The sequence below is a fragment of the Elephantulus edwardii genome, unplaced genomic scaffold (assembly GCF_000299155.1).
Source record: "Elephantulus edwardii isolate Elephantulus edwardi_28Jun2011 unplaced genomic scaffold, EleEdw1.0 scaffold00185, whole genome shotgun sequence".
NCBI lineage: Eukaryota > Metazoa > Chordata > Mammalia > Macroscelidea > Macroscelididae > Elephantulus > Elephantulus edwardii.
The window spans coordinates 2,620,152-2,632,671 of NW_006399935.1; the positions used below are offsets into that span (position 1 = coordinate 2,620,152).

The following is a 12,520-nucleotide window of genomic DNA, read 5'->3' on the forward strand; positions in this document are numbered from 1 at the left end:
ATGCCATCCAGCCCTGCCACATCAGAGAGGCCATTCGACGCTATGGCCACAAGATTGGCCCCCGTGCCCCATTCACAAGCGCCTACCGCAGGAGCGGAATGGCTTTTCTGGCCTGCTGATGTGACCCGGGACTGCAACAAAGGGAAAAACCATGTTGTGTTAAGGTGATTCCTTCTCCCCTCCGAAGACCAAATAAAATGCAAGTTTGCCTTCAAAAAAAAAAAGAACAGATGGACAATAAATAGATGGATGGAGTAATCCTTGACAGACAAGGCCTTCCCAACACTGCATCCCAAAGGCTTTCTCAAACCACAATTGTCCTCCACTGCACACTAATTTCACCCATCACAGTTCTTAACAATTATTCAGATTACTTTTCCACATTTGCTCCTCTCAGTAGAACAGAAATCCTAACCAATGTTCTTGTCTTCATTCAGTGCCTATTACTGAGAAATCATTAAAAGCAAGGAAATATTCTAGAGGCTGAGGACTCAGTGGTGGATAAAACAAAAGAGGTTTTCTGCTTTTGTAGACAGAGCAAATATAAGAACTAGGCAGAGCAAGCGCATGTGGGAAACGTGAGCTCTTTCTATTCCTGACAGTCTCAGTTCAGGAAGGCAGGAGAGCACAGTGGCTATCCCAGGCCTTTCCCATAATGCCTTTGGTATTTGTTAAGCATCTACTCTATACCAGGCACCACAGTGTGTGCTGATCATGGTGCCGTGAACAAGACCGATTCCAGTCCTTGCCTTCATGTTCCCCAAACACACCAGTCGCTCTCTCATCCTCAGCCTTTGCACACGTTTACCCCTCTGCCTGGCACAATGTCCCTAATCCTTTTCCTTGGATAACTTTAATTATTCCTAATCTATAAGCCTGGCCAGAAGTCAGCCTTGCTCTCTCCTGTATGGGGCAGAGGTTCTCCTGGAGGCTCTCACACTATTCTGTTCCTCTTGGTCATAATCTCAACCACTATGTTGTAACTTTCTGATTACAGGAGTCTATCTTCCTCACTTAACTGAGTCCTGCGAGGGCAGTAATATTATTCCCTAATTTTGTCTTGTTTTTGTCACTGTAAGACCCTGCAGAATGTCTGGTACATGGTGCTGCTGATGTGTTGGTGATGTTGCCGTCAAGTGAACTCTGACTTTGGAAAGGTTTTATAATCAAAGAACATATTGTCTGACCTTGTGCCATCGTCATAATCACTGGACACACTAGGCTCTCAGTAAATGCAGGTTGAATAAATGAAGGAAATATTTGGGCTCCTTCCTTTCCTCCAGGGGCCAGATGAGTGGATGGATAGATGATAGATGAGTGGGTGGATGGGTGGATGTAGAAATCAATGGATGGATCCGTGGATGAGTGAATAAATAGATTGGATAGAGAAATAGAATGGATGGATAGATGAATAGAAAAAACAGATAGATGACAGGTGGATGTATGAATAGGTGGGTCTGTAGGTAGATGGATGGGCAGAGATATGAACCAGTGGATGTACGGATGAGTGGGTGAGTGGAGGGATGGATGAATGAATGGATCAAGAGGAAGGAAAACTTCTTTGTACGTCACTCTCAAACTTCTCCATTCCATAGTTCCACGTCACACTTACGCCTTGTCTGGGACTCCTTGCCCTTCCCTGACTCACCCGGCCATAGATCTCTCCTCGCCACCAGCCTTGCTGTCCCTTCTTGTTAAGGATCTTGATGATGTCACCCTCCTTGAGGGACAGCTCTGATCGATCCCGGGCACAGAAGTCATAGCGGGCCTTGGCTGTGCCAAAATATTTGATGCTTCCAGCTGTGGAGAAGAGAATATAAGTCAAGAAAGGCCTAAGGCAGGCCCTCATCCTCTGGAGCAAGGGTCTCAGAAGGGTAACTCCAGGATAGAGGCCTTCACTGGGGGTTTTTTGTGTGCAAAGTGTTGAGGACTTTGTGTTCCAAGGGCACACATCTGTGCCAAGTCAGCATGAAAATGTAGAAAAACAATCATTTATTAATTTTATTAACAGTTTTACATATTTCTAAAATAGGAACATGCAGAAAAATGTGGGCAAGTTCATTGATAGGTAGGTTATTGATAGTTATTATCTTGGAGAGGACAGAACCACAAAACCAAAAGCACTGCCATCAAGTTTATTTGAACCCAGGCGAGCTCTGGTGGCCTGGTGGCAAGAAGCTGCCTGCAATCTCAGATGTACATGGTTCGAATCCACCAGATGCTCTGCTGGAGAAGGAGGAACAATCTCCTCCTGTATCAGTCAGATATGATTTGACGGTACACACACACACAAACACACAGTAATGAAATAAAATAAATTTGTTTGAAAAGGCAGCAAATCTTTTTAAAAAAAAAGTTTGTTCGAACTCATAGTGATCCCTATTACAGAGTAGAGCTGTGCTCCGTGGAGTTTTTGTGGCTGTCATCTGTACAGAAGCATGTCCCCAGGTCTTTCCTCCATGGCAAAAATCAGTGCGTTCTAACTGCCAAGCTTTAAATAAGCAACCAAGTACAAATTACATCGACTTGGCCCCAACTTACAGCAATCCTAGGAGTGCAGCATCGAATTGTTGGTCCACAAGTTTCAAGGCTGTAACCTTTCTGGAAGATGCCAGACCTTTCTTCCAAGATATCTTTGGATAAGTTTGAACCATCAACCTTTTGAGTCAAGCACTTAACCACATTCACCACCCAGAAACTATTACATAGAGTCTCAGAAAGATGTGTGTGTGTGTGTGTACGTGTATTGTGTAGGTGTGTGTATGCACACACTTGTGGAGGTGGTGATGGCGGTGGTGGTAGTGGTGTGCCGTTGAGTTGACTTCAACCCGTACCAACTCTATGTACCCATACTAACTTCAACCCATACCAACTCTACAATAAGAACCTTGCCTGATCCTGTGCCGTCTCTACCATTTTTTTGTTGAAGTCACTGTGTCAGTCCATCTAATTAAGGATCTTCTTCTCGCACTGACCCTTGACTTGTCCAACTATGCTCTCTTTGTCCAAGTACTGGCCCCTCAGGTTGTATTGCAAAAACCCAAAAGCGAAGCATCTCCTGCAGTTCAAATACACCAGTGGCTCCTTGAAACAAAAATGGGAACTATCCGTCCCATTTCCCAGTTACGATTTACAGTGTCAGATAGAGAGTTGTTATGTGTCAGAACCAACTGGACAGCAGTGGATTTGAGTCTGTGCAGCTTTTTCTTCATGCTATAAATCCATATTGTCTGTCTAGACAGAAAGCGAGATAGAAATCACAGCATGTAGCAGTGTTTTATCTGTTGTACTCAGGTCATCATGAGTCACAGCTGACTCAACAGCACCTACTAACAATGTGTCATATATATTCTAGTAAGAGCCCAGGCGGCCTAGTGTGTAACTCGTTAGGCTGCTAACCAAAAGGTCAATCAATGGTTAAATGCCACCATCTGCTGCATGAGAGAAAGACAGGCAGTCTCTTCTGATAAAGAAACTCGATGGAAGTTCAATATGAGTCAGAATCCACTCAATGTGCATTATCATCTGTACTGTTTCTTTTGAATATAAGCCGACTCTTAGTTGATGCTCCAGAAGATTCTCAGAGGTTGTAATTGCATGGGAGGATATTACCCTTCTGTCTGCCAAACAGCAGCTGCTAGATTCAAATCACCTGTCTTAAGAGGGCAGCATAAGTTCTTATCCACTAGTTTATATTGACTCATAGGAACCCTCCACCAGGTTTCTGATGCAGTAAATTGTAACAGGGGGAGACTTCCCTTTTTCCCCCAAGAAGCCATTTATATATATTGTTGTTGTTGCTGCTGTTATTTTTGTTCTTATTCTTAAGTGCCTCTGCATGCACTATGGCGCATAGTGACCCTATAAACAACAGATCTGAACGTTGCCCTATCCTGGGCTATCCTCTCCATCTTTAACACGCTCAAGCTCATTGTTACAATTGCAGTTTCTAGAAATGGTGTCTCTCTGGAGAATAAGGTGCATCTGATACAGGCCATGGTCTTTGCTATCACTTGTTATGCATCAGAGAGTTGGACAATGACTAGGGAGGATAGAAGGTGAATTAATGCCTTTGAGCTGTGGTGCTGGAGAAGAGTATTGAGAATACCATGGACTGCTAGGAAAACAAACAGATTTGTCCTGGAAAGGGTTAAACCGGGTGGCTCCTTGGAGGCAAGGATTCTGAGGCTCTGTCTGACATACTTTGGACATGTTGTGAGGAGAGACCGGTCCTTGGAGAGGGACATCATGCTTGGGAGGGTGGAGGGACAGCGCAGGAGGGGAAGGCCCTCTATGAGGTGGATTGATTCAGTGGCTGGGCTAATCAGGATGGATGTGTTGGAGGCAGTACAATTGGCACAGGACAGAGCAGGGTTTAAGGCTGTTGTACATAGGGTCGCTATGAGTCGCAAGCAACTCGATGGCACATAACAACAACAACAACATCCATTATATTGAGGGTCATTCAGTCTTGCACTGACCTTCCACCTTTCCCAGCATGATGTCTCTTTCCAAGGACTGGCCCCTCTTGACACCATACCCAAAGTATATGAGACTAAGTTTCACCACTCTTGCCTCTACGGAGCACTCTGGTTGTATTTCCTCTAAGGCAGACTTATTTGTTCTTTTTATTATCCATAACCCATGGGATTATACAAGTATAATTTAATACTGCCTCTAATTCTCTAATTTATCATTTATGATGTAGCCATTCCCTCGATGAGACCTGATCTACTGTAATAGCATCTCTATGACAAAATCTGCTAAGAGCAGCCAATCATTTGAAAGGGAGTTTTCCTAAGGGTCTGTCTTACATAGAATATACATATAAGCTTCTAAGCAAAGTTTATTTGCTTTTTATTCGATAGTGATCCCATATCTGGCTCATCAAATCTGACCTACAGTAGTTTAAATTGGAGCCCTCAGAATGCTGTATTGCCGGTCAGTCTGGGATTTGTTAGTCTCTGAAGCTGGCAGCATCCATACGGCCTACCAGTCTTGGATTTGGCAGCCTCCACAAGCAGCATCCTGTCATATAATCTGCTGCCCATCACCTTCTACAGCTATGTGAGGCAGGAGAAGTCTCTGACGTCTATCCACAGGCTTGGAATTTAATTGACTCTACAAGTACTTGAATCATTTCAGAGGGGGGGGGAGAGAGGGAGAGGGAGAGGGAGGGAGAGAGAGAGAGAGAGAGAGACTGCTTTCTCTTTCTTTCACTGTGAATGAGTTCACTGGGTTCCCAGGCTGTTAATAGTACCAAGAGAAAACTGCCCATCTTTCTCCCTCAGAGCCCCTAGTGGATTTTAGCCACTGGAGGAGTGAGCAGAGCAACTCAGTGTGGACTATGCTACAAGCTATACACACACACTTATTGTGTTGTTGTTGTTATGTGTATTTGAGTCAACTGCAACTCATAGTGACCCTTTGAACAACAGATCTGAACCTTGTCCACTCTTGAGCGAGCCTCATTACCGCCAATATACTTGAGCCCATTATTATAATCACCAAGTCAATTGACTTTCCACCAAGTCTCCAATTGTATCTTGAAGAGAAGTCTTACTTCTTGTAGTCATAGAGCTAAAAATCACTGAAAACTAAACCCAGGATCTTAAGAGTGGCTGAATTAACACCGCCAGTTGAAATATCAACCTTAAATGGTATCTGAAGTTAAATTAAGGGTCTTGGCTTGGAAGAAATGGGGCCCTGGAACTTGGAATGAGAAAATATGGGCAGGAAACTCTGGAGATTAAGTGCCTAAATATTATTGAATCAATCCTAACAATAGAAGTAGCTCTCAAAAAAAAAAAAAAAAGTAGCTCTCTTACCCACACCCACCCCAATCTGAAGATATTAACCATATATACTTAATGAATTCTGTCTGAGATTTCATCTGAGACATTTTTCTGAAGCATCACCTGAAGCAACACCCTTCAACGCATTGCTGAATGTTCCCAGGAACCATTCTCATTAGCTACTATTTGTTTCTAGAACTATAACTAGATTACAACAAGTTCCAAAAAGTGAAGTACAGGTTGTGACCCAGGAAAACAATGCTACATTCCAGAAGGACTCTATTTTTTTTTATTTAGTAGATATATTCAGAAACCTGAGTGTATGAATGGGATAATGTTGCCAGGAGCAAAATACTGGATCCGTCCAAGTTTATTAATTTGGTCTCATTAAACATAGATGCTTCATTCAATGTTTCAGCTAGAAAGGTTGATGTTGTTGTACTTTACCATCAAGTCAGAACCAAATTATAAATGGCCCTCCAGTGAGTTATCTGAGGCAGTAAAACACACAAGAGGTTAAGAAATGATCCAATAGTCTATTTGGTTCACTAAAGTTTAGATTTTGCCATGGTCTACTCTAAGTCAAGTTGAAGTGCCACATCTGCCTTGGTACATGGTAAAAGATAGTATCCAACGGCTTAAGCAAACTGGCACGTTGTTGTTGTTGTTGTGTGCTGTCAAGTCGCTTGTGAATCATAGCGACCCTATGTACAAAAGCCCTAAACCCTGCTTTATCCTGTGCCAACCTCACTGTCTCTGACACGCTCACTCCCACCACCCCAATCACAGAATCGACCCGTCTTCCTCTCCTGCGCCATCCCTCCACTCTCCCAAAGGACCAGTCCCTCCTTGAAATATTCCCAAAGTATGTCAGACAAAGCTTCAGAATCCTTGACTCCAAGGAGCATTCTGGCTTCACCCTTTCCACACAAACCTGTTTGTTCTCCTAGCAGTCCATGATATATTCAACACTTTTCTCCAGCACCACAGCTCAAAGGCATCAATTATCTTTCTACCATCCCTAGTCACTGTCCAACTCTTTGATGCATAGCATGTAATTGTGAAGACTATAACCCGGATCAGGCGCATCTTAGTCTCCAGCCTGACATCGTTGCTCATCAGTACTCTTCAAAGGTCCCTGACAGTTGACTTTCCCAATACAATTTGTCTCTTGATTTCTTGGCTGCTGGTACCAAGAGTGTTGACATGTTATAATGGATTAATCAGGCTAGACTTGTAGAAATACACATGAAATACTCATAGGAAACATCTTTTTACCACAAGGGTGGGGAACACATTTGTGAAAGCTCCAGTGTCCCTGAAGACTGCTTTATTACAATTATATACAAGCCAGACTTAGCAAGGGAAGTGGCCCTAATTGAATCAATACACCTAATGAAATTGGTTGGAACTCTTGGTGGTAAGGATCAAATGGTAGCACTCAATCAACAAAGACAAAGGTATATGTGGTTACTGTAATGGAGAGCAGAGTTAACTAAGTAATCAGAATAGCTTGCCTCATATGAATTTGTGGCATCGGCTACTTAGCCATGGTGTCCTTAGGTGCAAAATAGATAGAAGTCTATTAAATATTTGTTTGATCTGTACAAGAGGACGAATCGTAAGTCAGGTGAACAGCAATCTAACTTGAATCACCAGAAAAGAGTCATGTTAACTCAATTAATTCCCAGACTAAAGTGAGTTTAAAGATTCACAACTCCTTAAATGAAGAGGAGGCTGAGATCAATTGAGGAAAGACCTCAATATACTGAAAGAAGTGTATGCTGTCAATCTCTCCAGACATTTCCCACAGGGGTCTGTGGTATTTTTATGAGAATGACTATTCATTAGGGAAAAGCAAATAACCAGACTTTCCAGGGATTACTAGGCACTGTCTACAAATTGACACTAATTCCAGGTGACCCAAAGGTCACTGTGACCCACCAGTCAGAATTGGGGAGAATGGAGGACAAGTTGCTAACGGGAGTCTTAGAATAGGTCCATAGGTTTCCCAGTTCCAGAATGCATAATTGGAATAAACATACTCAGCAACCAGCAGAACTTCCATAATCCATGACATGTGGAGTAAGAGATATTATGGTAGGAACTATTATCATTAAGTCTATGACAATATTTCATCATTGTTGAGCATGGATCAACTCATAGTTCACTAAGAAGAAATTGCTCATCTTTCTTTCTCTGAGCTCCTGGTGGATTCAAACCACCAGAGAGGCATATTCTTTGCTTTAGTGCTGCAACTCCCTATACAGTCTATGCCATCAGAACACCCTACCTAGGGAAATAATAAACCAAAGGCAATACTGGATTCCTGAGGAAATTTCAGCTACTAGAATCACCATTAAGGTCTTGACAGAATTATACCCCATTTAACTTGCCTATTTGGCCTGTGCAAAACCCAGGTGGATCTTGGAAAATAATTATTACTTACAATAAACTTAATTAAGTAGTAACTCCACTTTCAACTGCTGTTCTCGATATGGTTTCATTGCTTAAGGAAATTAATATATCTCCTGGTACCTGTTCTGAAACTGTTGATCTAGGCAATGTGTTGTTTTCCGCCCCAATTTAAGATATCAGAAGTAGTTTAATTTCAGTTGGCAATTCCAGCAATATACCTGCACTGTCTTACCTCAAGGGTATATCAACTCTTCAGCACTATGACATACGGTTCAAAGGAACCTTTTTCACTTTCCCTTCCACAAGATGCCACATTGGTCTATTACTTTGATGGCACTCTGCTGACTGTACAAAGTAAGGATGTTGTGTCAGTGACCTTGGCTTTTTGATATTTTCATGCTGGAGGATAAGAAATTAACCTAACAAAAATTCAGGTGCCTGCCACCTCAGTGAAACATCTAAGCATTCAGTGATGTGGATTATGTTGAGATATTCCATGTAAAATGAGTGATACTTGCATATGGCCTCTCACAAAACTAAAGAGGAGGCACAACACCTGGTGGGCTTCTTTGGATTTTGAAGGCACTCCATTCCTCATTTGGATGTTCTAATTCAGCCTATTATCCAGTGAATCCAAAAGCTGCTAGTTTTGAGTGAAACTCAAAACATGATAAGCCTCTGCAATAGATTAAGGCTGCTGTACAAGCCACTCTGTCACTTGAGCCATAAAATCCAGATGATACAATGGTACTTGAAGTGTCAGTGGCAAATAATGTTTGGTATTTGTGTCAGACACCTATTTGTGAACCACAGTTACAGACCTTTAGAATTTTGGAGCAAAACCCTGCTATCCTCTGTAGATACCTACTCTCCTTCTGAGAGACAACTTTTGGCTAACTACTGGGTCTGATCATGAGACTGAATGTCTAAACACGGGCCACCAAGTCACTATGTGAGCTGACCTGCTCATAATTAACTGGATGTTGTCCAATTCCTAAAGTCATAAAGTTGGACTTGTACAACATGAAGTACAGCAGAACTTCATCATTAAATGGAAGCAGTATATACAAGATCTGAAGGCACAAGTAAGTTGAATAAAGAAATGCCCAAATGACTGTAACCTCTAGACTTTTCACATTTCCTTTCCCAGTCTACACCCATAGCTTTATGGGAAGTTTCTTATGATAAGTTGAATAAAGAAGAGAAAATTCATGCTTGGTTTATAGATTATTCTGCACAATGTGCAACCACTTGGAAGAGAGCAGTGACAATACTGCAACCTTTTTCTGACATCTCCTTGAAGAACAGTGTTGAAGGAAAATCCTTCCAAGTGGAAGAATTTCAAGGAATGTTCCTGATTGTTCACTTTACTTAGAAAGAGAAATGGTCAGATAAATATATAATAATATACAGATTCATAGGCTGGGGTCAATGGTTTGGGTAGATTGTCCAGGGCTAGAAAGGAACATGGTAGTGACAAGGAGATATGAGGAGGAGATATGTGGGTAGATGTCTCTAAATAGGACAAAGAAGTGGAGATACTGTGTTCCAGGTGAATGCTCATCAAAGGTTTACTTCAGCAGAAGAGGATTCTAACAAGGAAGTGGAACCAACCAGCCTTTGTTCCCAGCCATTCCTGTCATCACTGAGAAGGATCGTAAATAAAGATGTCATGGCAGGAGGGGTGGCAAAACAATATGAACTTCCACTCATAATGTCAAGTTGGTGACAGCCATAGCTAAGTGCCCAATCTGCCAGCAGTAGAAACCAACACTTAGTGCCTGATATGAAACCATTCCTTTGTGGCAGATTGATTATACTGAACCGTTTCCATCATGGGAAGGGGAGTGTTTTGTTCTTAATGGAATGTACACCTATGAATATAAATTTATGTTCCCTACATGTAATGCTTCTGCCAAAACACCATTCACGGGCTTACAGAATGTCTTATCCACCCACATATCCCATGTGGTATCACCTTGGATCAAGGGACTCCTCTCAAAACAAATTACAATGGGGCAATTCTCATACAATTCACTGGTCTTATATATTCCCCACTATCCTGAAATAATTGGCTTAATAGAACAATGGAAAGGTTAAAGACTCAATTATGGTGCCAGCGAGGTGACAGTACTTTTCAAGGTTGAGGCAGTGTTCTCCAAGAGATTATATATATGGCAGTGTTTCCCCAATAGCCAATATTCATAGGTCCAGGAACAAGGGGTGGAAACAGGAGAGCCAGCGTTCACTATTGCTCCTGGTTGTACACTCGCACATTTTTGCTTCGTGTCCCTGCAACTCTGGAAATCTCAATTATAAAGTGAAGGGATACTGATCCCATTGAAGTAGTAGTTAAGAATGCTACCCAGCCACTTTGGGCTAGATATGCCTCTGGATCAATAGATGAAGAAGGGAGTCACTATATTGTTTGGGGTTATTGACTCTGATTACCAAGGCAATATTAGATTAATAATACATAATAAGGGTAAAGAAAAGTATGTTTGGAATATAAGAGATTCCTTGGACCATCTCTTAATTCTACCATGCCCTGAGAGTCAAGTCAATAGAAAACCACATCAACCAATTTCCAATATGACTACCAATTGTCCAGACCCTTCAGGAATGAACACTTGGGTCACCATCAGGCAAAGAACCATTAGAAACTGAAATGCTTGCTGAGAAAAAGGGACTTTTGAATGAATGGTGGAACAAGATAGTTCTAAATACCAGCTATGATCAAGTGACCCATCCCAGAAACAAGAATGTAATTCTTATTTGTGGTTTTTTTAATGTATGCATTAAATACTTTTGTTCTCTTCACTTATGAAGTATAAGATATAAACAGGGATGGCACATTTCCAATTATACACATTAGTTGTATCATGTTAGGAACAAGTATGTTCTTAAAATTGTCTTTATTTACAGATTATGAATGGCTTAAGGCAATGTGTACTAGTATCAAGTTGACTAGGGGTGAAGAGTGATGGTAAAGGTTGAGTGTTAACTTAGCTGTCCATGATTCTCTGGTTTGTAAGTTATGAGATAGCCATTTCTTTGATGAGATCTGGAGATCACCATGATGAGACTTGCTATGAGCAGCCAATCAGCTGAAAAGAAGTGTCCTCAGTGGTGTATTCTGCATCAAATCTATGCAAAGTTTGCTGCTGTTTGTTGATCTGGATCTTGCATCTGGGTCCTCACCATTTGCTCTCCAGGTCTTTGAACTTGAGCCAGGAGGCTGACAGATTGCTTGCTGATCTTGGATTCATCAGCTTCCAAAACTAACAGCCTGCTGCCTTACCTGCTGATCTTGGCTTCATCAACTTCCACAGAGAGCACCCTGTTATCTGAGCCACTGATCTTGGGTTTATCAGGAGAAGCCTCTAGCCTGGTGTCCAACCCATGAACTTGGGATTCACCAGCATCTATAAATATGTGAGCCATTTGCTTAGAATAAATCTTTCATATCTCTCTCTCTCTCTCTCTCTCTCTCTCTCTCTCTCTCTCTCTCTCTGTATAAATCTCCATCTACCTATCTATATCTATCTATCATCTACTTATTGGATTGGAAGGAGGAGTGGCATCCAATTCCTAAACATGTCACTGGAAACTCTATGAACTTTGATAAATTATGATAGTTATAGAAAGGATTCAGGTCTTTTGTTCATAGTGTCGCTATGAGTCATGCTTGACTTGACAACAATCAACCACAACATACTTACAGGAAGATACTATGGACCACCAAGAAAACAAATAGCTCTGTCTTAGAGAAGGTGAAACCAAGTTTCTCCTTGAAAGCTAGGATTTTGAAGCTCTGTCTCACATACTTTGGGCATGTGGACAGGAGGGACCAGTTCTTAAAGGACATCATACTCAGAAAGGTGGAGGGACAGCGTAGGAGAAGAAGATCCCATATGAGATGGACTGATACAATAACTGAGGCAATGGGGGTGTGTCAAAATCAGTGAAGCTGGCTCAGGACAGCAGGCTTCGGAGCCTGTATATAGGGTTGCTATAAGTCATGGGTGACTCAATGGCACATAACAACACACTTACTAGTTTTACTTTTCTAGAGAACTCAGTCTAAGACAGTATACTCTCTCTATATATATATCTCCTCAATATTTTATACATGTATCTTTATTATATATTGTCAAAAATAGTTGAGATATATATATATTTATATATATATATATATATATATATATATATAAATACTAGAAAGCAATAGGGCTGTGAATGCTACACCTTTCTGTTAATCAGAATCTAAACATTCTTTAGAAATCTTTGCAATTACTTCCCCTTAC

At 41.5% G+C, this 12,520-nt stretch overlaps 1 protein-coding gene across 3 annotated transcripts in view; it reads right to left on the reverse strand.

The window, feature by feature from the left end:
- Positions 1-12,520, reverse strand: part of VAV1 (vav 1 guanine nucleotide exchange factor) — a 140,790-nt gene that overhangs the window by 6,104 nt on the left and 122,166 nt on the right. For all 3 annotated transcript variants that reach the window (XM_006896348.1, XM_006896347.1, XM_006896346.1), the window contains one exon: positions 1,649-1,800. In XM_006896348.1, the coding sequence (XP_006896410.1) occupies positions 1,649-1,800 (152 nt within the window). The remainder of the gene's footprint in view (positions 1-1,648; positions 1,801-12,520) is intronic.